Below are 26,772 nucleotides of genomic sequence, written 5' to 3' on the forward strand. Positions count from 1 at the left end.
TTTTTTTTTTACTGCAATTGTTCCAACTTCATTAGATTTCACACTAAGATTTCACTTTGCTTCTGGAATAGTTTTTTAAAAGAGTACAGTGAATTACAACAGAAAAGGCAGTTGAATACTGTTGAAATGTATTTACATAGTTAAAGTCATCTGTAAATTTTAAAAAGAAGTGTTGATATTCTGAGTTGGCTCCATGAGTAACCCCAATAAAAAAAACAAACTGAAAGGATTCCCCACCATTACTGTTTTTAGATTACTCTTCAGGAGTTTTTCTGCAAATGAGATATCATTTCTCATTTGAGCCTTTCATGTATCTTATGAAATTTAAAATACCATTTGACATTTTTCATTATTGATACCTGTATTAATGTGAGTGGCTTTGGATTGTGTAGGTAATAAGGCAATGAAAGTGGTAGTAAATGGTATTGTTTTGAAGTTAGTGACAAACTCAGATGATTCCTTTACAATAAGGTTACTCTAATAGATCCATTTAATACTTAGAGATGAATACTCACATTTGCTGATTATTAGAAATTCCTTGCAGAATGTTCGCCCATTAGAATCCATTGTTCCTCTTTCTACCATGGAATAATTCCCATCCTTAGGCCAACTCTGACATTATTTTAGAAAGTGATTACCCACACCAAGTGGGATTCTGTGTGGTTTCAACAGCATATGGAGGTAGCAGACTACACGTTGATTACCCTCTGGAGCCTTTCACACAGGTAGGGGATTGGGGAAGAAACCTGTAGAATAAAATTGTATTAGCTCAAATTCTAGTCCAGGATTCTTAAGGACAGTGCCTGATGAAGTTGTCCATTGTGTGAAGAAATCATAGTAATTACCCAAAATAAATTGTAAATTTTGTCTCTTGAGATATTTTCTAATCTAATGCCGAGCCATATGTGTTTCATAGGGATGAAGAAATCAAAACACTACTACTAGAGATATTCCAATGAGATAATAGTTCTAAAGTGGCTAAAATGAAAATCAGATTTCAATCAAATGAAGAGTTAAAATGGGATGAGACAATATTTAGATCACTCCAAGGTTGAGCCAAGTCAGTCTAGTGCCAAGGTCCCCAGGCTGCAGCCCTACTACTGGGCCCTGGCCTATTCAGAACCAGGCCGCACAAAAGACAGGCTGGTGCATGTATGCAGTTCCACTCATGCAAACGGTGCCCCAAAGACTTATCTTCTCTCTTGCGTGAGTACAGCTGTGCACGCACCAATGCACCAGCCCGCCATTCACGTGACCTTGTTCCTTTCTCCTCCCCGCCGGGCCACCAAGCCGCAAAGATTGGGGACTGCTGGTCTAGTGGTTAAGGCACCAAGCTAGAAAGCAGGAGACTGTTAGTTGGGTGACCTTGGGCCAGTCGCTCTTTCTCAACTCAATTCATCTTACAAGGATGTTGTTGTGGGGAAAATAGGAGAAGGAAGGTGTATTGCAGGGGTGTCCAAACTTGGGAACTTTAAGACTTGTGGACTTCAACTCCCAGAATTCCCCAGCCAGCCGGGGAAGTCCACAAGTCTTAAAGTTCCCAAGTTTGGACACCCCTGGTGTATTGGATATGTTCGCTGCCTTAAATTATTTGTAAAAATAATACAGGTGGGAAACAGACAAACAAATAAATAAATAAACAAACATATGTAACTTGGATTTAAAAATTAAACAAAATTTATTTCTTGAAATAAATTCAGTTTGAAACTATTGAAATTTATGACAAACTTTAATCTAGCCTCAGATCTGTAATGAACTGACTTGATTTGATAATGGCAAAATTTACGATGAAGTAAAATTACCCCAGCAGTAATCACACTTCATTTCCACAGAACCCACGGTGCTACTCTTAAAATAGTCTTGTGGTAGTGATGTCAGAAAATGAAAAAGAGAGATAGGAACTGCTTCTAAATGTTAGATATAAAGAGAGATTTGAGCTGATAATACTGTTCATCTGCTGAGTCACTGTCATTCTTTCCAGATAAAACTTTTAAGATTTATTTTTGCTCCACTAGAGTGTTGAACTAATTAAAAGTCTTAATTTATGTTAATGGAGTCGATAAATGCAATTAACTGAATGCTTGCATACAGTACTCTGCAGGATGATAATCAAAATCTTTAAATGATTTCAGTGCAAAACTCTAGGGTTAATCAAGGTGAAAATATACAGGTCTCCAGTAACCAGTAAATTTGATGCACGATTCAGATATGAACTAAATGTTGCTTCCGGTCAGCCTAAGAATAAATATTGGTAAAGAAAGTTGGTCATAATTTGTATCCAAGGAGTTTCTCAAATAAACAATGCCATTCCAAAATACCAGTGGTTTTCGTTGCTAGTTGTTCAGATCACTTTATACTTCAAGAGGCTGCTGACAGCAAAGAAAGATATAATTTCTTTAACCATTAACTGTTTTACGCCCTTTAAATGTGGTCTTGATTTTTTTTGGGGGGGGGGGGTAAAATGGAATAGTTTGAACTACAGCATTTATACTTACTTGCATTTTTATTAGAAGATTTAAATAAGGCTAAATACAGTATTTTTGGGAAATGATTTTTCTGGTTTGTTTTTGTATGATTTGTTTTTTTATCTTGGATTTTATTAATCATTTCTGTTTAGACAGTAGCCCTGGGATTTCCTGGGCATCCAATAACTAATTAAATCCAACTTAACTCAGCCTTTTGAGCCAAAGACTGTTAAGAGTTCTTTTATTTATTTATTTATTTATTTATTTCTTGGATTTCTAGACCGCCCCCTCTCCCAGGAAGGGACTCGTTCTTACCAGAAAGGTGTTCTTATTTCGTAATTATTAATATTGTATACTTTATTTGCCTGTAGAACTTTCCAAGATAACCATTCTGCATCTCACCCCATGTGGAACATTCCTTAATGTAAATATAATTTTTGGAAATTCCTCTAGTTGGGGATGAGAGATGTTAGAGATTGTTCTGAACAAGGTTCATGGTAATTCAAAGGGTGGAAAATACATGAAGAATTTTTTAAAATACCGTTCTTACTATCTTGGCTTAATTTTCAACTCTAGTTTATGTCTCTTATTTTGTTTAGGTTATAATTTTACTCACCCTGTTGTGATGTGTAATGTTTAAAATCACTCATTGGTTTGAAGAATTTGCTATTCAAATGTGAAGGTTTCCTGCTTATGGATATAATATATATATTGTAGGTGACCAGGCTGAGACTGAGGGCAGGGTCAAATGTTTCATCAGTTTGGAATCTCTGCTCCCATATGGATCTAAGCCAAACCCCCCTGTGAATTTGACCATTAGTAGATCAGATTTGTATGTATAAGTAGCACAAAATAAACTCTTAGTCCTTTAACTCTATTCTGGATCTTGTGTCTTGTGCCTGACATATTTATTTAGAAAATTTATGTTGCTGCCTACTCGCACACGGCGACTCAAGGCGGCTTACAAGGATATAAAAATACCACATAAAATAAATAAAAAGAATAAAAAGAAAAATAATAAAATAATAATCCCCCACTCCAGCAACAACACACATTTATACTAGCCATCCTGCTCTGGGCTCCATCCTGCTCTGAGCTTCCCAGGCCCGTTGACAGAACCATGCCTTCAGGGCCTTCCGAAGGAATGTTAGAGTGGGGGCCAGTCTCATCTTTGTGGGGATGGTGTTCCAGATATACAATTACTTTCATGTTATAGTACTCTACAGTACTACAGAGTGTCAATATCCCAAGCGTATTAGGCAATATCTCAGACAATTAATGCAAGTAATCTCAGTATACCCCTGAAACATACCGGTTAACAGTGACGTGCAGTGAGGTTTATGGCTGGTGAGGCTGGTAACGTCATCAGGAAGGCGGGTAATGGGACCATGTGTGCAGGAGGCTGAGGCAGCCTCAGCCTCCTGCCCACATGGTCCCATTCCCCGCCTTCCTGAGTCGACATGAAGGGGACCGCGGAGCGTGAGCTGCGGGCGGAGCGCGCTCCGCGGTCCCCTTCATGTTGACTCAGGAAGGCAGGGAATCGGAACACGTGTGCCTTTTCCCTTTTCCCTTTTTTTTCCTTTTCATAATGAGAGCAGTGAGGCTCTGCCTCCCCTGCCTCCCCTGACCGCACATCACTGCCAGTTAATATCTTAAACTTAGGCAACCAATGAATTTAAATAAATAAATGCTGCTACTTGAAATATTTTAGTTGTAGATGTTAACTATGAGTTCTGGAAATGAAACATATGTTAATGATGACCCAAGTGAAGTCTAGGAACAGTGTTGATGACTTGCTACAGCTGCAGCTATAATATACTGTACTGTAGAACATTAGCTCTTACTGCACAATATTTTAGCTTCCAAATTTGGGTTTCCGAAACTGTACTATCCCGTTTCTGGAACTGATAATGAAAAATACCAATGGCTGACATTTCACATCCTAGATCTGGTTGGTATGAATGTTGTTTATGTGTCATATCTCATCATAATTGTTCCTGTTAAAAGAGAGATATGGATCTCAGGTAGAATAGATGCCTTCTAATAGCTATCATTTTGTGTAAAAAGGTAATATTATATCTTTAGATTTTTGAGATATTCTCCGGTCATCTCTTAAAATCATTTTAATATGAGCCAATAGCCAACTTCTCCATTGCATATGCGAAGTAAATGAGTTATATTTAAGTACAGAAATTACAGTTTCATCTTCAGGTGCTTATGAACAATCTGTAAGAAAGGAATACAGGCATCTGGCAGCAGCCCAAAGTTCCACTGTAAATTGTACAGGTTTATATTAACATATTAACAAAAGTTGTTGAAGTGTTTAAACATTTTGGTGCTTCTTGAGTAACACTGGATGTGACCTAGATATGTTAATATATCATACTTTATTTCATAGTTTTGCCCTGTCCGATGAAGCATATCGATCGTTGAGAGACCAGGATAAAGACCAATGTATACTTATAACTGGAGAGAGTGGAGCTGGAAAAACAGGTAATACATCTATTATTAGATCATTTATCAGTTCTAAGATATTAACGTGTGTTCTTTTCTAAATCCAATCTCGTAAATCTAGGACAGGGGTGTCAAACTGATTTCATTGAGGGCTGTATCACGGTTGTGTCTGACCTTGGCAGGCCAGGGTCGGTATGGCCAGCTTGACATCACTCATGTCAGGGGGTGTCTGTGGTGGCCTGAGCACTCTGTCAGCGAAAATGGACTCCTGAGCTCCATTTTCAGCTGGGACGGCCTCCTAGAACTCTCTGCCAGCAAAAAACAGAGCTTGGGAGGGCTGCTTGCTCTGTTTTCTCTGGCAGAGGCACCATAGGCCACTTCATTGTTTCCAGGCGGCCCCATGGGCCAGATCTAAGCACTCGGTGGGCCAGAGACAGCCCACGGGCCTTGGGTTTGACACCCCTGATATAGGACTTTGACTAGCCATAATACAGTGAGAGCTTCCACAGTCCAAGATAGGAGACTTCATTATTACTCAGCTCATTGGTCTGTTCGCAAAAGATGGTGGAGCCCTTTTTGTTCAGAAGACTGAGGATCTCCTGCTGATGGAGCGTAAGTTGGAGCTGGAAATATGAAATACTGACAGTAATGTGGGACATGAAGGTTCATGGTTAAGGAAACATAAAAATGTTGAAACTGACAAAGGTGTTCAAATCTTGGATAGCATATGAAAAATGGACTAGGCAAAAGAAGGTCAGCACAAGAGAGGCTGTATGCTAGAAGGATTCTAGAGAAAGATAGTGAAGTGAGTGAACCGTACGTTCTTGGAATTCTATATCTCTAGCTTTACTAGTCCTGTAGTCAAAAAGAGTACAAGAAGATAAACTGGGTACCTAAACTCTATGCAGATAGCCCTCAACTTACAACCACAATTGAGCTCAACATTTCTGTTGCCAAGTAAGACAGTTTTGCCCCATTTTATGACTTTTTTTGCCACAGTTTAATCTTTCTTGCCAGAGTTGTTAAGCGAATCACTGCAATTAAGTTAGTAACACAGTTGTTAAGTAAATCTGGCATCCCCATTTGTTTGTCAGAAGGTCGCAAAATATGACATTGCAACCGCCATAAATATGAGTCAGTTGTCAAAAGTCTGAATTTTGATCATGTGACCACGGGGGATACTGCATAAGTCATAAGTCAATAATAGTCATAAGTCACTCCTCCCCCAGTGCCATTGTAACTTCAAATGGTCACTAAACAAATTGTTGTAAGTCATAAGCTATAACTATTGTAAGTCAAGGACTACCAGTACTGAGTTTTTGTGTGTGCTCACTGGACCTGTTTTGCTACGATACTACCGCTCGTGTGGAGTGTGTTGTGCCAGTACAGAATGTCCCAGGGGTATGGTGCTCCGTAAATATATTTTGCCAATGCAAATAAACCTGTCTACTACCCCAACTTCAAGGTGCAAACAGGTTTGTTCATATTGGCAAAACCTGCAACTTTGTTAGTAGAATATTGTCTGTAATCCCTTCTCCAATCCAATTATCAGTAAAAGATCCAATCACAGCTCTGAAATACTAATCTTAGTTAACAAAGTTAAACTCAACATTCCACATCTTTTCTCTTAAGCAAAACCATATTTAAAAGGCATAACATGGCACATTGTTAGGGTAAACAAAAACCGAAAACAAAATTTGACATAATAATAATCTGAGAAGACAAAAAAAGACAAACTCCAATATGCAACATTTTTCCATTCCAAATACCAACAATTCCAAAGAAAATTGCCCAAAATAACATGTCCCATTCAAGTAAACATTCCATATTGCAACTCTAAACAAATTAACATTTAACGAATGTAAAATAATCCCAGTCTCCTAATATAAACAAAAGACTACAATGTAACATAACAAAGGGATAATTTTTCCTTTAAAGAAAACAAATTCACAAAACTTTGTTACTGTAAGTATAATGACAGATACAATGTCTATTTAGATGCTATCAAATTAGGGTAAATAAAATAATTGTAAGGAGGAAGTTTAAACTCCATATTAAATATAAGCAAATCCAATATGACGTTCTTTTTCCAAAAGAATCAGGCAAAATGACAATATGTCCCATTTAATCCCTGGACTTTGTGTTCCTTTTTTCCCCCTTTTACAGAATAATTTTTTTCTAATTTTCTACTCAGATAGTTATGAATAATTTCTTCCATACTTTAAACAGCCTCTTTTGTAATTTTGTAAAACAAAAAGCAATCATTCCAATTGTTCTCTGGGATCATCATTTTTATTTCCTTTTTAATTACTGAAGGTGCATCCATTCTTCTAAATATCTGATGACAAATACTCATTCAAAGTCTCATTCAGATTTTCTTGGGTGAATTCTGTTGCTTATCTTTTTTCTGTAATATCTTCTTCTGATAACAGACTTTTCCCAAGAAGACACAACATAAACCACAATTGATTTAAAAAACTCAGTGCTGTTCTTGATGCAGTTCCTCAAAGATATCTTTGAATTCTATTATAAGTTATTTGTCTTGTTATGTCTCCAATATCAAAAACAGTTTTTACTCCCCACAAAAATGCATTTATTCTTTAAGATTAATTTCAAAGTTTTAATGCTCAAAATCCAATATTACAACTTTTTTAAGGTCTTAATCCATTTAAAGCTTTCTACAGGCAAACCTTGCCTTGCTTTTTTGCTCTTTATTTTCAATTCTTAAAGATTATGAAGTTAGATTATGAAGTTATCGCTCAAATCCGGAAGGATTGGGTCCCTTTCAGTGGCCCTGTAGAGGCGTCCGTGGTGAGTCTTGAGAGACCAATCTGGGAGGAGTTTGACTTGGTTGCCATCGAGGATTTGGACAGAGTGCGTGGACGACTGCGACCTACCACATGTTTACTGGACCCGTGTCCCTCCTGGCTTGTACTGGCATCCTGGGAGGTTACACGTGACTGGCTCCTGGGCCTAGTGAACGCTTCACTGGGTGAGGGGTCTCTTCCAGCCGCCTTGAAAGAGGCGGTGGTGAGACCCTTGCTCAAGAAGCCTTCCCTGGACCCTACAGAGCTGGCCAATTATCGTCCTGTCTCCAACCTTCCCTTTCTGGCGAAGGTTGTAGAGAGTGTGGTGGCTTATCAGTTTCCACGACATCTGGAGGAAAATGATTATCTAGACCCGCGCCAGTCCGGCTTTCGCCCTGGGCACAGCACGGAGACGGCCTTGGTCGCGTTGGTGGATGATCTCTGGAGGGCCAGAGATAGGGGTTGCTCCTCTATCCTGGTCCTATTAGACCTCTCGGCGGCTTTTGATACCATCGACCATGGTATCTTGTTGCACCGACTGGAGGGGTTGGGGGTCGGGGGCACCGTTTTACGGTGGTTCGGCTCCTACCTTTCCGGCCGGACGCAACGTGTGTTGACAGGGGAGCAGAGGTCGACTCTAAGCCCCCTTACCTGTGGGGTGCCACAGGGGTCTGTCCTCTCGCCGCTCCTGTTCAACACATATATGAAGCCGCTGGGTGAGATCATCCGTGGTTTCGGGGTGGGATACCATCTGTACGCTGATGATACTCAGCTGTACATCTCCACCCCGAACCACCCCAACGAGGCCGTCGAAGTGATGTCCCGGTGTGTGGAAGCCATACGGGTCTGGATGGATGACAACCGACTCAAGCTCAACCCCTCCAAGACGGAGTGGCTGTGGGTTCCGGCCCCCCGGTTCAACCAGTTAATTCCATCTCTGGCCATCGGGGGCGTACAACTTGCCCCGGTGGAGCGGGCGCGCAATTTGGGCGTCCTCCTGGATGCTCGGCTGTCCATGGATGACCATGTGACGGCCGTGGCAAGGGGGGCGTTCCACCAGGTTCGCCTGGTGCGCCAATAGCGCCCCCTATTGGACCGGGATGCCTTGCGCACAGTCACTCATGCGCTGGTGACGTCTCGCCTGGACTACTGTAACACTCTCTACATGGGGCTTCCCTTGAAATGCACTCGGAGACTACAGTTGGTCCAGAACGAGGCCGCGCGGGTAATTATGGGGAGTACAAGGTACTCCCATGTGACACCTTTCCTGCGCGAGCTGCACTGGCTCCCTGTGGTCTACCGGGTGCGTTTCAAGGTCTTGATAACGATCTTTAAAGCGCTCCATGGCTCAGGACCTAGCTACTTGCGGGATCGTATCCTGCCCCATACATCCCTGCGACCAATTCGCTCGCACAGAGAGGGACTCCTCCAGGTGCCGTCCACCAGACAATGTCGGGGGGGCGGCGTCTAGGAGCAGAGCCTTCTCTGTAGCGGGCCCAGCCCTGTGGAATGACCTTCCCCCGGATATTAGGACCACCTCTGACCTCCGCGCCTTCCGGATAAAGCTCAAGACCCACCTATTCCAAGTAGCTGGTCTGGCTCAACCATAGTTCGTTCACACTGCTCCTGACGGGTTTTTTAATTTTGTGGTTTTTTGGAATTTTATTAGGGGATTTTAAATTGTGTTTTTAATTGTCTTTATTCATCTGCCTACCTCCTCCATGTACACGTATTCGTTTATTTTGTGTGTGTATTGTCCATATTGTATTTTATGTGTTTTTTACTGTACGCCGCCCCGAGTCCTTCGGGAGAGGGTGCGGCTAAGAAATAAATTTTTTATTATTATTATTATTATTATTATTATTATTATTATTATTATTATTATTATTATTATTATTATATCTTTTTTTTCTTATATTAAAGATTGAAAGCATTCACCAATTATTAGCACTCTTGTCACTTTGAAGTTGCCTGATTATTTTGAAGCAGTTAATAGGCAATTTCTACAGGTGCTTAGCAAGGGAAGTACATGAGCCTAGTATCCTTTGAAAAGGTTCTATTTGTGGCTGGAAAAATGATGGCAAATTACTTCATCTCTCATTTCTGGCTCCCTGACATACAAATACTGGTGTCTTGCAATCTCTTTGTGAGGAACAACCTTAAGAAGAATAGTATGGGTGATCTCACATCCTCTCTTTACCCAGAGAGTGTTAAAGGAGCCAATCTACTTGTTGGTTTCCAATGATGATCATAATTGCAAGTATCAGCTCCTCTTTCCATGAAGTTGTCTTCAGTCCACCATTGTCCCCAGAAGTCTTTTTTTTATTTTTATTCAAAGTTCTGTCAGTCTATATTTCCAAATAGCAGGATCCACAAAGCATGTAAGCTTGAGGAGAAATATATATATTTATATTAATATAACTAGCTGAATACCCATCCTCAGCTACGAAACTATGTGATCGGGCTTGATAAATCGACACTTACAGCTTGAAAATTAATGAGTAGTTACCATTGACCTCTCCTCTCCCCTTCTCTCCCTCAGTCTTGCCGCACAGAAGCCTCCCCTATCCTCTTCTCTCCCTCAGGCTTGCCCCACAGAAGCCTCCCCTATCCTATCCCCAATACCAATAAAAGCCTAGCAAACCAAGGCTAAGGGAGCAATAAATCAGGAAAAATAAGGGAGAAATAACAGGAGTTACATCAAATGCCATCTAAATGACCTCCTCAGCAATAAGGACACAGTGAGCTCTTCCTGATAGGACAGGAATGTGGCCTTAAGGAGTCTTTGCTTCTCTAAGCACATTCTTCAAATGGTTGAAGATTGCAGAGTAGAAAGATTCCATTAGCCTCTCTTTGAAGGCTTTTTCCCCCTGCCTTTGAGTCTGTGTTGATTCCTGGACTACCTGGACTGGTCCCTAAGAGTTTCTTGGCAAAGATATTTGGAAATGGTTTGTGATTGCCACCACCTTCCTAGGGCTGAGAGAGAGTGACTGGCTCAATGCGCCCAGCTGACATTGTGCCTAAGACAGAACTAGAACTCACAGTCTCCTGATTTCTAGCCCAGTGCCTTAACTACTATGCCAGATTAACTCTTTAAAGATAGATCGTGGTCCAGCAGTCTAACTAAACTTTGATATGGGTTTATTAACTCACTAAAAGGCAGCAAAAGTGGATGCAGTATCAAAACCTAAAATTTAGTTATGCTCTTTAATGCTTCAGATTGCTATTATATTACATTTACTGATGGACATGCAAATGATTTCAAAGTTATAATGTTCCATTAATGGAGTATTAAGGTAATCCTTACTAGATGATATGGAGACCCATTCCCTATTTTCTCTTTTATTAAATGCTTGTATTAGATGTAACCTTTAACCATAAAAGCTCATTGGGGGACTTTGCGCCAGCCACTCTGTTAGACCAACCTAACATGCATGGTTTTGTGAAGAAAAACATGTGCTATTTATGCAACCTTGAGTTCCTGACTGAAAAGACAGGATGTAAATATATTAAACAAGATAAATAATTCATAGCTTCATGGTGACTCTGATAAAGGTGCAGAATGTTACCAAAATAATAAACAAAGATAAATGTAGAAAACAAAGATGAATGTTAGAAGTGCATTACTATATATCCAAGTAATTCATTCAGGCATTTGTACTATAAATTATTTTGTGTGGAATAATCACTATTTTTTCCTCTCTTTTATAATTTACAGAAGCCAGCAAACTTGTCATGTCTTATGTGGCAGCAGTTTGTGGCAAAGGAACAGAAGTTAATCAAGTAAAAGAACAACTTTTGCAATCTAATCCAGTGCTTGAAGGTAAGAAGCTAGTATCTAACACTTTTGGATATTTGTTGACAATTAATAATAATTCTTGAACGTACAACAAAAAATTTAAGGTTCTGATAAATTATTCAGTACTGCAAAGAAGTCACAATAGGGACATACTTACTTATAGCTATTTTAAACTCCCACATTCTTGTTTGCATTCTACCCTTATCTGATTCATAGTGGGTCGTATTTTGTCCTAGCCTGAATTTCTGCTGTGGTTTTGCATTCTTCTTTTTTAACATGCAAAGCAGTATTCAAATAACATTCTTAAAGAATATTTTGCTTCCCATTTGGAAGTATAACTCCATTAGAATGCTATTATGTAGGATTGGAAAAGCAGACCTACAAACAATAAATTGCAAAGTAATACATGTGCCTTATTAAACTTCTGCATTTGAACTTAAGAGAAGTCTGAACAGGGATGTTGTCATTTATTTATTGTTTATGGCCTGCCTTTTGGGATAAGACTCTTCTAAAATTGCTTACAATAAACACAAACAATGGTATATAAAAATACCATAAATAACTATGCAATAATTAAGACATGTCTAGGCTGGTTCCAACAATCAGTTTTATGGAACAAACTACTATGGTAGGTAACATTTGATTCTTCCTTCACTCTTTTGGGATCTCTTCCTCTGGGCAGTAGGGTGAGTTTTCACTCACATTGTCAAACATCAGCCAAACCAAAAGTAAGGCTGTTTTTCACATAACTTTTTATGTGGTTTATGTTTGAAGTAGTTACCAAATCTTTATTATAGTGCAGGAATAGAGTTACTGAAGCTTTTGCAATATCATGTTCTCAAATTTTTAAGGTAATTTTTACTATATACGTATGACATACATGAAGTTTTGGGGTGGGGTTAGCTAAGAGGAAAAACTAATATAAGGACTGATGATTGAAGACTGTTATATCCTAAGTGAAAATATTGATCCTGGCAGTCAGTGCAGAGTAAGCAACATAATTAGTATTGACAGCAGAAGACATATATTTCAAAGCTAAAATTTTGTCAGTTGTTTGGTAGCTATAGAATACTGTTATCTGTTGTCTAGTTCTCCTTCGGTAGTTTTAATTTTTGAATCAGGAAAGGATGAAGTTACACATAGTAATAATTAATAATACTTTGTTAAATTTATACTTCCAATTGTTAAAAATGTTTGAAAACAAACGAGAATGCAAGAACAGCACAAGACAAAATAAAAAAGATGAGGAAAAAAATACAAACCCAGATAGGGACATGAAAAAGGAAGAATGGGACATCAGCCATTCTTGTCAAAGGCCTGGGCAAAGCGTCACATCTTCAGAATCCTTTGAAATACCAGGTTGGGAGTGGGAGGCATTTGTATCTCAAGAGGAAGTTCATTCCAGAGGGTAGGAGCACTTCCAATAGATGCCATTGAGTAATTGAAGGAATCCAGAACACACCAACCTTGGCCAATCAAACTAGCCTGGCAGATGCCATAGCAGTCCTTCAGTTATCCAAGCCCTTTGGCATGTAGGGCTTTATAGGTGGCAACCAACACCTTGAATTGCACCCAGAAGGAGACTGGCATCTATGGCAGTTCAAAAGTAGAGGTGTTACACAGGTATACCAAGGTATGCCCATCAGTGCCACACCAAATTGCACAGGAATGAAGTTAAAAGTGTCTGTAGGAAACTGCTTCTGTGCTTGCTGTTATTTCAAAGCAGAGATTTGAAATATTCGTGGTAAAAAGCATTAAGTCAGTTGCATGAATTTTCACATTTGACAAATAAATGATGTCATAATACAGTATCTATTGCCCTTTGTGTGTGTGTATGTATTCTTTCCAAATATTTGCCATGTGAAAGTTGACAAATATATCTGTTTTATTAAAGAACAAGTTGGAGCAGTTTTTGCTTTAGTCATAACTTTATTTAGATGCCATTGGATTTTTTTGGGGGCCACTGCATGAAATTATTGTTGTTCAAAAATGTCCAGTGTATTTGCTTGCTTAAGTTACCAGTGATTGAGTTTTGCATTCCAGCTACTGCAGAAGAACATAGGGAAACAATGAACTTATGGTAAAATAAAGAATTTGCCTCCAAACTCTTATAATAGACCATTTGTGTTTGATTCTGCATGCATATATAAATGGTCCTAGTGTTTTAGCCTCATGTTTAATGATATGCAGCCTGCAGACTGGAATATGATTTATTGCTTGTGAGTTGTGCACTCTATTAAATTTTTAGAATGATTATTTCAGCATGTACTTTGCCTTCTGGCGTCAGCACTTTGATCCAGGGAAGCCTCAAAATCCCAAATTTAGTGAAGCAGAAATAACATTTCAAATATCCAGTTGATTAGAATGTTCACTTATGTACAGAGACCAAAAAGAAAAAAAGAAAAAAAATCAGCATACCCCTTTGTAACATAAGAATGTTTAATGTAATTAGTACAAAGTAATCTAACACATTCATTCCTTAGAATATGTTTTGATATGATAATGCTACTTTATTCACTTTGGGGCTTAGTTCTTTTGAAGGGTCTTATTAAGGATTAATATGACCATTTAAAAAAAACCTGTGAACTAGTAATTATGTCAGTGTAATAGACAATAGTAGAGTTCCGACTCCAAACTGTGCCTTAATGTTACATGAATAAGCATGATCACATATTCTGTTCATGATTCCTCTCCTTATTTTAAGGTTTTCAGGGAAAATATAGACCATAATTCCATAATATGATGGTTTGGGTGTGGTAGCATAATTTTGGAGCTAACTGTTTATTCATACAATGTTTATACCATGATGGATGCGCCACTTAGAATTTTTCCTTCATCTTTGTCAAGAATTATCCACGAAATTGTATATCTAAAAAACTCAATTCTACATGTAGAGCCATTTATGATCATGTAAAGCTACCTTACACCAAAACAGATATTTTGCCCATCTGTTTCAGCATTGTTTTTGCATTGATGGATGGCTGCTTTCCAGATTTTCAAACAGAATCCTTTTCCATTCCCACTCGGAATTATTGGACTTTGAACCTGAGATATTTGTATGCAAAACCATTATGGCTGTATGAGCCTAGTAGGCAGAAAATGCACTACCAGTCAATGGTTTTCTTTCTACCTGTATGCCTTATTTCTCTTCATATCTCTGCCACTAGAATAGACTTATATGTGCATTGCACATGTATTTTCTTTGGTCCTCTAAGCTGAGCATTCCAAATCCAGTTCTTTCTGAGGAAAAACAGATACTAATGGAAAACTAATAACTATTGATATATTAATGAATGGGCTACCATATCTTAAATATATGCTATTTCATTATAATAAAATGTTTCCAATAGACATTACACAAGCTGTAAAATTCTTACTTATTTTATTTCCACTTACATTAAACTTTTTTAAAATTGTGACTGTTTCACTTTGAATTATCCAACTTATATGGTGCAATCTTAACTGTATTTTTAATATTTGCCGAGCTTTACTGCTAAATTGTGCATATATATATAATTTTCTTTTTTCTTCCTATATCAGCCTTTGGAAATGCCAAAACTGTAAGAAATGATAACTCGTCTAGATTTGTAAGTATCACAATTATTATTATGTTGTTGTTGTTAGTTGTGAAGTCATATCCGACCCATCGCAACCCCATGGATAATGTTCCTTCCTGTCCTCTACCATCCTTTCGAGTCCATTTAAGCTCACGCCTACTGCATCAGTGACTCCATCTAGCCACCTCATCCTCTGTTGTTCCATTCTTCTTTTGCCTTCAATCTTTCCCAGCATTAGGCTCTTCTCCAATGAGTCCTTCCTTCTCAAAGTATCTGAGTTTCATCTTCAGGATCTAGCCTTCTAAAGAGCAGTCGGTTGATTTCCTCTAGGACTGACCGGTTTGGTTGTCTTGCAGTCCAAGGGACTCTCAGGAGTCTTCTCCAGCACCATAGTTCAAAGGCCTCAATTCTTTGGCGCTCATCCTTCCTTATGGTCCAACTTTCACAGCCATACATTGCAACTGGGGAAAAAATATCAAAATAAAAACATGCAAATGATTTGGCCAGAGGATTGATCAGTACTAGTGAAATGTTAGAACTACAGTGCGGTGTAGAATTAATGTTCCATACTGATTAGTGTTTTATTTTTCTTTAGTCTTTCTGTTAAGGAAATTACATATGTATAGTTCTTTCCTAATAGATTATTCTGGGGCTCCATCTGCAAATGCCAGTTCCCTTCTGTTCATAAAGTAATATGGGATCCAACCCAATACTGTGTCATAGCCAGCTTTGTCGTACTGAGATGTAGGTGACTGTTTTTAAGACTCTTGCTATGGTATTCTGGGGAATATCTTTATACCCTAAATACTGAAAGTTAAATATATATGATGGACTCATTTCAAATTTTATATATTATTCCTTAAAATCAGTTTAATATATTTGGTTAGACACTGGATTGAGTACAATGACAGTTACATATAATAAGGGGAAATTCTCTGTTTTTAAGACCTATGGCTAGTAGTTTTGAAACAAAAGAGCTTTGTGAATGAAAAAATGCACCACAGAAGAATTTTGTGCTTGAAGTGGACATTTTTCTGGAGAAATGTACCAGCACAGAGACCAGAGAGCTACCTCACATCTTAGCCAGTAACAGGATAAATTTAGGACTGTCTGACTGCATAATTATAATTTAGATTTAAATTTATATTATTGTTGGCTTAGTTGGTCTTCTAAAAGCCATGTGACAGAAATAGTTTGTGAGTGACTGTGTGTGAGAGAGGGGGGTAGGGAGGAAGGGAGAATATGGCAAAAACGAGCATTTTACAAAGTGAGGTACTGGTCACGATACTTCATTATGTTGTTCTTAATACATATAGTCCTCCTTAACAATTGCTTGTTTAGCGACCATTTGAAATTACAACAGTGCAACCGATGGTCACAGCATTCCACAGTTATGTTATCATTATGCCTCTGCTTCACAACCAGCTTCTGAAAAGCAGAGTTAATGGAAAAACCTGCAGTAAACAAGTCTATAAAACCAATGGTTTAAAAAAGCTCAGATAGGGTGAACTTGTTGGCTGTCACTTCACTGTATGTTTATACTCTATCACACACTTTAGAATACCCTTTCAAATTACAGTCATTATATTTACAGTATATCTGTTGCCACTCCTCATGTTTGCAGAATGTCTTCTTGCTGTTTTATACAGGGCTTTCTTTTCAGGGCTGATGTAAGAAATCAAACAGAAAAGCAGATCAGAATCAGCAGATATTTCTTAACCCTGTATATCTCCATTATTATGATTGTATGAAGCCTGCCATATTTCAGTCCCAAAGGAACATTTTGAAAGAACTATCTTTACAATCCGATGGTTAAGCAAAGAAAATTCACACACATTTTGCTTATCTCATATTGGATCAAAAATCTATATATGTGTTTGTGTAACTGTTTATATCAAACCTGACCACAGAATTGTTCTTAGAAAACCTCTAGAACTTTCCAAGTAATATATGAATTTTTAGAAGTTACCTAACAAAAACTAATTTGTTCTTGTATGCTGTGAGATAAATAAGCGTTCTTTATACAGTATGATTTATTTAAAGTCAAACAATTTAGAATGGTTAAATATTGTTAAATACATTTAAATGATCTCAAAATGATGAAATTGTTATGTGGCATATAAATCAAAGAAACCATTTCAATCTTCTTCTTTTTTGTATTCTCTTTCCAGGGAAAATATATGGACATTGAATTTGATTTTAAAGGTGATCCACTTGGAGGAGTCATTAGCAACTGTAAGTTGTGTTTTATTTATAGAGCACATTTTGTTTGTTTGTTCTATGAGCTCTTCGTGATATTGTCAGAAACCTTAAATGTATAGGTATCTGAATACTTTTCTAGGGTCTTAACTCTACCAAGTGCTAGTTGGGGGATATTTCTTGAATGCTGACTCCTTTCCTACTGATAGTGGATCCTTAATGGAAGAAGTTACCACCACTTCTGAATCTCCATTGTCAATTCTAGTTTGTTTAAAATAACATATTGAAAAATAAGGAATATCGAAGAAAAAGAAAATTTGATATATTTTAAGAATATGTGAGCAATCACAAGAAAAATATAGAGATAGGAATACTCAAGAGTAGTCACAGGAGAAATCGGCTAGAGACAAATGAGATGAAGGGACTATTGGAAACTGTACTGAAATCTTTTACAAAAAGGATTATAAAATGACAGGAGTATTTGTAAAGAGGGCGTGTATTTGATAGATTCTGATGAATCCATTAGAAAGTGAATTATGACATGCAATAGACCAGCTGTAAGATTAACAAGTACCACATGCAGATGAAATACTGTACCGTACTCAACTGTTTAAAAAGTTGCAGAAGAGCCAACTCAAGTGCTAACAACTCCATATCAATACTACAGAACAACAGGCTGGGATGGAGATTGGAAAAGATTAGCATGTACTGAAAGAATAGCAAGAGAATGTGCAAATTACTGAACCATTGTGTCAATTTTGCACATTAAGAATTTGCTTAATTGCTTAGAAAGAATAGAACCATACATGGAGAGAAACATATTAAATAGACAAAAAAAACCTCCAAGAAATCAGAAAACACTATAAGATCTCTCCTTCATGACAATAAAGTCTGTGAAAGTAAATTTAGGAAGTGAAACATATACACTAGATGACAAAGACGTGAAGGGGGTAAATGGATATGAGTAAATAGACATAATAGCAGTAGGGCTGCCACAAAGAAGCACAGAAGGCAGGAAAAGAAACAATGGATGGAAATTAAACAAGGAGAGAAGCAACCTGGAATTAAGGCGAAACATTCTAACAGTGAGAACAATTAATCAGTTGGACAGCTTGGCTTCAGAAATTGTGGATGCTTCACCACTGGAGATTTTTAAGAAAAGATTGAACTTCCACCTATCTGAAATGGTATATGGCAGTGGTTCTCAACCTGTGGGTCAGGACCCCTTTGGGGATCGAACGACCCTTTCACAGGGGTCGCCTAAGACCATTGGAAAACACATATTTTCAATGGTCTTAGGAACCGAGACACAATTTTATGGTTGGGAGGTCACCACAACATGAGGAACTGTATTAAAGGGTTGCAGCATTGGGAAGGTTGAGAACCACTGGTATACGGTCTCCTGTTTGAGCAGGGGTTTGGATGAGAAGATCTCCAAGGTCCTTTCCAGCTCTATTCTAATTCAGATGAGTTTGGGGGCTTAGATCAATAAATATGGACAGAATGCTGGAGAAGTAAAGAGGAGAAGCATTTCATGCTAATAGTTAAAGAAATGACCTTTCTGGTGGTGATACACAACTGTGAAAGCTGAGCATTGTGAAGGAGTAAAAGAAAAAAGATAAGATGCCTTTGCAATATAGATTTGGAGATGGTCTGAAAATGTACCAAGGGCTTCAAGAAGAACTAGAACAAGCCCAGGTAAAGACAGACTGTTCCTGAGAGGCAATCACCAGCAAGCACACCTATTGGACATATTGATGAATAATGGAATTTTAAAACAATTATATCTGACAATATTAAAGGACATTAGGGAGGAAGGGAAACAGAAAAGGAAGTGAACAGATACGATAGATGGGTTCAGAAAAATTACTGCTTGTCCTCAAAGTACTATGAATTATTACTAAAGAGAAATGAATACGATAAACATCTGTCCACATGTTACCTGGAATTGAACTTAGTTTGTTGACAATAAATTAACCATCTAAAGAGGAGATTAGGCTTGGTGGTTTACATAGCCTCTGTCAAATCACCAACTGTATGGAGCAGCTCTGGGATCTAATATTGCTTAAATGAAAGTTGGTTGGGAAAGCCACAGAAAATTCATCTTGATTTTGTGGTTCAGGAAACATGGAACATAAATAGATGTAAATGTAATAAAAATAAACTATCCAAAGCTTGCTCAGTTTATTTGCTGAGATGAAAAACTTGTGGCAGCCTAGATTAGCTCTCCTGTGCTTTCATCCAGCCCTTCATTTCAGCCATATGACGAAGGTTTGCACTGACCTCTCTAGGGTATCAACATAGAAAAGAATTTATGAAAGTTCAAAATTCTGTCTGAACAGAATTGCTGAATTTGTTCCATAATGATAGGCTAGAAAATAACTATGGAATGATGTACATAATAGTTATTTAGAAACCTTTTCATCAATATGGGTATATTTACAATCCAAAAGGCAATTTAAGTCTGTAATTAAGTACATCTGTATCTCTTTTGGAAACAGTAACACATAAGCAAACATTGCTTGTTGGTATGGTATTTATTTGACCACTAAAGCAACTTGGCTTTTTTTCAGCTTCTGTAACAGAATAAGAGTGTCCAATATCTATTATCTCCTGCCACTATTGTGCCTTTTCTTTAATGCTGATCTTTTATTATTGGCGAAACAAATTATTACAGGGTTCTAAGAATTGTTCTATGTTGATTCTAATTGCTGACCATCTCCATCATTTTCTGTTTTATAATCCTTAGAGATATTTTGTTGGACTGATATTTTGCTGTCCTTATATAATGTAATTATATTGTTTTTTAACCAATCATTTTGGAAATTCAGAAATACTTAATTAGTACATTTATAGCTGTATCATATCCAGAATAGAGATGCTCTGTGGGATATTCTGATATTGTACTTTGAGCTTATAAAATATGTCTTGCTCTCTGTACTTCTTTCCTGGATGTCAAAACTCATGGCCAAGTAAAACTACCCACACATGTCACATTAATAATAGTAGAGATCTCCAAATTTAAATTCTAGTTTTAAAGGAAACAAGTTATAATTACATTGTTTCTAGGTGCTGCAGGGTTTTTACTAGTTCATGTCTCTTAATCCTGGTCTCTATACAGCATCTGTGTCACAGAGCTTCATGCTATTCAAAACATTGTAAATATATGAGAATTAGTGATATGTTGGACCAGATGCCTCACAGATGTTTTGCTTTGCCATTATCCCCTTTCTGCATGGTTAAAAAATCAAGAAAAATATTGTTCTTCTTTACATCTATCAGCATAGCAAAAAACCTCCAGGTGTTTTAACAGTAAAATAAATAATTTTTCAGCCTTTCCCCTATTAGTGCTTTATCTTGGGTTGATGGGAAGATGCTCTGATGCATACACTAAAAGTGATCTTTAATTGATGCTTAGATAGTTTGTCTTTTTCATGGAGATATCTTTGCACATTTCTTTCCCAGCTTCATCAGGTCTTGAAAATACACCATTCAGTAACAATATTATAAAAATAGTGTATGTTTGTAATTATTTTATTACAGTATGGATTTAAAAGCTTTAAATAGATCAGATTTGTCAATTGACTACTTAGAAGGGTTAATTAAGTCTCTTAGTATAATTCTGATTTTTTCAAAATTTTCTGCAGAAAAGGTAAAAAAAAATATTGATGGACAGAATTCATCTATTCAAAGTTCTCCCCCCCCCCCCTATCCCCTTGGGATGACAGGCATGCCATGCAAAGAAGTAGGTGGTTTGTCAGGCTGCACATTTGTATTTAACTTTTAACTCATTTGCTTGAACACATAAAAAAGCTGATTGGCTGGGATGGTCTGTCCTGTAGAATGAAATAAAAGGAAGTAGTTAAAAATAGCTCTTCCTGGTTTGTTAGAATATATCATGCAACTGGTGTTTATTTTTTGCTTGTGATGTAACGTCATTCTTTATTTTTTTTCCAAATGTTAATTTAACTGGCATTGCTTTTGAAAATAAAGATAGTTGAACTATCAAAAATAGAGTAGTGGACTTAAAAAAGTGTATGGCACAGCTCATTTGCAAAACGTTTGTAGTTGTAGCATTCATGTAGATCAGGAATGTCCAACTCACAGGTGGCTGTGGACAGCTAGTACTGTGGCCCCACAAGATCGTAAACTTTTTACATTATGTGATGTATATACTTTAACTATATCAGGGGTGTCCAAACTTGGGAACTTTAAGACTTGTGGACTTCAACTCCCAGAATTCCCCAGGGAATTCTGGGATTTGAAGTCCACAAGTCTTAAAGTTCCCAAGTTTGGACACCTCTGAACTATATTATAAGTTTTCTATGTGGCCCAAGACAGTTCCTCTTCACTCAATATAGCCCAGGCAAGCCAAAAAGATAGCTATCCATGATGTAGATCAGCTGCCCCCAACCTTTCCAGCTCAATGGACCGGTGGGAAAGAGAGGATGGTTTCACACATGCATGTGCGCCACTTTCTAAATACAATTTTGCACATCCATACACCCATTCGCCCACCACTTCCATGGCCTGGTTCCGAATGGGATGCAGCCCAGCATTGGGTAACAGACAGGGGGTTGGGAACCCCTGATGTAGATAGTACTGTATGGGGTAGTGAATAAAGTACAATATTAGGTAATGTCAAACATTTTTGTGTGACAAAATAGATATGTAGCTGTATAGCTGCCCCATTTTTTTGTAAATTAAACTACTTGTAATTAATGACACATCAAAGGCAACCAAGAATCCTAAACCTGTGCCTTATTTTGCTTGTAGATTTCAAATTAATACCAGTATTTTCCATCAGGTACCTATAGTATTAAAGCAGCATAGTGACAGTGCCATAGATGTCTGTTGATGACTGGGAAAATGGTGTATATTAGCTAGATAATATGTGAATATATTTAGTTTCTCTGCTGCGGCTACAATATGAGTAAACATTTTGGATTGTTTGTTTCTTATTTTCTCAGGGTGACATATTTAAGTATTTACCAGATAGGCCTAATCTAACCTTTGATCAAATAAGCAAGGACATTGTAGACACATGAACTAGTGATTATCTAGTTTTCTGCCTCTACTTTATGCCCTCTGGGAATTTTCTCTGAAAACAGCCCTGGGAATGTTCACTTTTGTATGTATGAGATACATGACAATGTAACTATGTCTATTGCTAAGAGTGGTTTAGTTCTGGAGCTTCTGTTTAATTTTTTGAGAGTGGACATTTTCTTTTCAGCTCTTATCACTGAGCTAGGGACAGCTTTAAACTGATCCTTCTGGCATTCCTATGTGCATACTCTTTGTGCACATAAACTACTTTTAAATTTCTCTCCTACGATGGTAAGTAGACAGCTATATTTAGCAGTGTTAATGTGTACCTGTGGCAGGGGAGGCGGGGGGGGGGGGCAGGGGCGGGAGAGTTTGCTAACAAAGAAAAGGAAAGTTCTTCTATCCCTAACATTGAGTCTGCAATGTAACCATTGACAGAGTGATTCTTTTTGTCCATAATTCATTGTTAATTACCCAAAGTCACAAATGGCATTTTGCTAGTTTGCTACAGGTTTTCCTCAACTTACAACCTTTGTTTAGTGATTGTTTGAAGTTACAAGGACGCCAAAAAAAAAACCCTCTCCTTGCACTTCAAACCATCACAGCATCCTCACTGTCACGTGGTCAAAATTTCAACTGGCAGGTATTTATCATGGTTGCAGCTTCCTGGAGTCGTGTGATCACCATTTATTACCTTACCAGCTGGCTTCTGACAAGCAAAGTCAATGAGAGATGCTGGATTTGCTAAGCAACCACAAGATTCACTTAATAACTGCAATGATTTCCTTAACATCTGCTGCACAAAAAGTTGTAAAACTGGGCACGAGTCACTTAACAACTACCTCATATAACTACCTTATATAGAAGTTGAAGTCCACACATCTGAAAATAACTAAGGTGGAAATACAGTGGATTAGAGCAAAGCAAATGTGGTCTCTGTTTTTAAAAAGAGAGCAAAGGAGAATTCAAAGAATTGCAAACCTGTCTGCCAGATATCTGTGCCCGGGGAGTGCAGATCTTAAAGTTATTTAACCGTAAGAAGGGGATTGTCAATTATTCTTATTTTAAATGGGACAACTTGGAAGAATGCTTTAGGCAGGATATATGTTGATTTTAACAAAGTTTTTTTTGATAGAGTGGCGTTCTGAGTGCCAAGATATATATAATTGCCTTAAATCATGTAGAACACTCATAAGAGTGCCTCAGAAGATTGGAGGAGGATATCAAATGGGGGTGGCTGCTGGGGGTTCACAGGGGTTCAGGAGAACCTCTAGCTAAGATTCTGTGCAGTTTGGAGAACCCCCAAATCCCACTCCTGGCTGGGCCCCCCCACCCCGCCCCTCCCAGTAGTTCCCACACAGCCCATTTTGGATGCAGAAAAGTGCAGGGTGCAAATGGAGGCTCGGGGAGGGTGAAGTACGGGCCACCAGAGGGCCTCCCAGAGGCTCGAGGAAAGCCTCCAGGAGCCTGGGGAGGGCAAAACATCCCCCCAGCATGGTGCAGGGGGATGACTAGGCCACGCCCACCATGGCCACGCCCACCCAGCAACCAGGCAGACAAAATCCTTGCTTAAATTTTTGAAGCCCACCCCTGATATCAAGTATGCTGCTACAAAATAAGTCCTGGTCTTTGTATTTCCGAACATTTTTAATTTGACGTGAAGAGGTTAAGGGAATGGCAAGATTTGCAGATTATGTAATTAGGTGAGATAGTTTTCTAGAAGATGCAACCAGTATTGCCGCAAACAAGAGAGGTGTCGACCTATTCTCCAAATCACCTGAAGGCAGGAAAAGAAGTAGTGGATGGGAATTAATCAGGGAGAGAAGCAACCTAGAATTAAGGAGAAATTTCCCGACAGTGAGAAAGAACAATGAATCACTGGAATGACTTGCTTCCAGAAGTTGTGATCTCCAAGGTCCCTTCCAACTCTGTTATTCTGTTAAGACTAAAATAATTCAAAATAATCTTGATGGAACAGAGAAATGAGCTGAGAGTAAGTTAAAGGTTAAGTACAAAGTTATACATGTAATAAATGTAGCTTAAAATTGCACAGGTTCAGAATGGGAAATAACCCAGTTTGGTAATAATTACTGTGAAAAAATAAGCCTTGTAATAATAGTTGATTATCAACTGAATATTAGTCAGTCAGGTGTTATGACTGCCAAAAAGCTAACTGCACTTAAGAGCCTGGATTAACAAAAGCATTGTTTTTAAATCATAGCCCGTTAAGCCAAGATCCTTTTAAATAAAATACTCAGGCAAACAAAGTGGAGACCCATAACTCTACTCCACCTTGTCTGTTATGGCTTATCTGTCTGTCAAGCGTTTTGGCTTGACAGACAGATAAGGAAGTCATTACTTGGTTTTATAGTTTGTGTAAGTAACAAAACCCTTCTTTAATCATAGAAATAACCATTTTGCTAGGAACCGTGACTGATTATTTTCACTGCTATGATGGCTACTTTTTCGATTTCTGAGAATGTGAAATATCAGGCAGAAGCAAAGGTGGTTAGATGCTGGAATAGCTGAAACCTGAATGATACTGAATTTACATGTTCTACCTATATGAAACATTTTATGGAAGAGCAAACTGCCAGCGACAATTATGAGAGGGCTATTATATTTATTGTTATTTTCTAATCTTTTATTAGTTCCTTTCGTGTGTGTGTGAGAGAGAGTGTGTGTATATGTGTGTGTGAGAGAGAGATGCTTATGTCAAAATGCAATATAAAAATACCATATTCAAACGTTGCATGGTGGTTTGGCAAGTGAACCCTAAGATCCGTAAAATCTCTTAAGATATGTTTTCACACGTGAAGGCACCTCTGAAAGTGTCTCTAAAATTTAATTTTAGGTTGCCAAATAGCATTTTTTCGGTGACTTCCTTGTTCTGCTATGTAGAACAAGAGTTGCTTTCATTCCAAGTGTCCTTTGTAGAAAAGCTTGTGTATACATTGCTAATTGGAGCAGGTGACATGGAGGCAAAACACTGCTGGTAACTTACTGAAATATTAAGATGTTTCATTGTTCTTTTGTTTGTTCTGAATGTTAGTAAAGTGCTAGCTTGATGGAGGCACACTCCTTGTGTAATATGTAAATTGTGAGGGCAAATGTTTTTTAGGGTTAGGGTTAGGATTTAGTACATCTAAATTTATGAGACACAAATGGTATATACAGTAGGTTTGTACGACCCTAAGCTTATTTGGATAACATATTGCTGTATTCATTTTAATTAATGCTGAAGACTTTCCGAAATAATCAAAAGTAGTTATTCAAATGCAGAATGAAAACAAGCTATGTTCTGGCAAATTCTATTGTGAAATAGAGGAATGCCATAGAATACTTGGAGCAGGCTTTCATCGCTGTATATTCACAGTGCTGGTATTTATAGAGAATTTGGACATTACTAGATTAAGTATCTTCCCTTATCAACAGAGAGTTGAAAAGATTTATAGAGGTACACTTACTCAGTGTAGGATTCATGAGACGATTTGGGACACATGAACATCCAATTTCTGTTTGAAGACATTTAGAGGAGAACTTACTACATCATTTGGCAACCTGACAAAGCAGTCAAGAAATTCACCTTGATGGATACTTCAGGCCTTCTTGTAGTTTTGACCCACTGATTCTGGTCCTACTCTCACCCCTTAGTTGTATTTTGTAAATACAAAATAAATAAACCCAGTTTTTAAACCATTCTTTATAGGGCTTGGCTATCAAACACTTCATTAACATGGTAGCCTTCCTCTGATTTCCTCCAGTTTGTCACTCTCCTTTTGAACTATGGAGCCCAGACCTGGAGCAGTACTTGAAATGAGATCTAATCAAGTCAGAGTAGAGTAGAACAGTAACCTTTTTACCCTGAAAATAAGACAGGGTCTTTTGACCCGTGAAATAAGCGCTTGACCTTGTTTTCAGGGAGGTCTTATTATTTTTGAGGTGCAGGAGGTGGCGAACATGGTCACCTCATGGCTGCTGCTGTGTTGCAATATTTTTGGGGAGGGCTTATTTTCAGGGGAGGGCTTATTTTAGCGCATGCGCTCAAAAGCTCAATTGGGCTTAATATCTGGGGAAGTCTTATTTTTAGGGAAACAGGGTACTAGCTTCATCACACTGCACCCTATTTCATCTTTATGTTTCATCTCTTCCCTACACATATGCAGAATTTTACATTTTTCCCTGTTAAAGACTAGCTGTTACTAGCTGTTGCACATCAATATAGCATTTGCCTTTTTATCAGCTTCATCACACTGCACCCTATTTCATCTTTATGTTTCATCTCTTCCCTACACATATGCAGAATTTTACATTTTTCCCTGTTAAAGACCATCCTGTTGATTTTAATCCAGTGCTCAAACCGTTTTGAGTTTTCTTTCATTTAAAGCAGGCATGTCTAACCTTTTGGCTTACCTGGGCCACATTGAGTGAAGAGGAATTGTCTT

At 38.0% G+C, this 26,772-nt stretch overlaps 1 protein-coding gene across 3 annotated transcripts in view; it reads left to right on the forward strand.

The window, feature by feature from the left end:
* The window catches only part of MYO1B (myosin IB), a 142,006-nt gene that overhangs the window by 70,557 nt on the left and 44,677 nt on the right, over positions 1 to 26,772 (forward strand). For all 3 annotated transcript variants that reach the window (XM_081934991.1, XM_081934992.1, XM_081934993.1), the window contains exons 4-7: positions 4,864 to 4,958; positions 11,445 to 11,549; positions 15,066 to 15,112; positions 17,254 to 17,317. In XM_081934991.1, coding sequence (XP_081791117.1) covers positions 4,864 to 4,958; positions 11,445 to 11,549; positions 15,066 to 15,112; positions 17,254 to 17,317 — 311 coding nt within the window. The remainder of the gene's footprint in view (positions 1 to 4,863; positions 4,959 to 11,444; positions 11,550 to 15,065; positions 15,113 to 17,253; positions 17,318 to 26,772) is intronic.

This window comes from Natrix helvetica, assembly GCF_964273705.1.
Source record: "Natrix helvetica genome assembly, chromosome: 1".
Lineage (NCBI taxonomy): Eukaryota > Metazoa > Chordata > Lepidosauria > Squamata > Natricidae > Natrix > Natrix helvetica.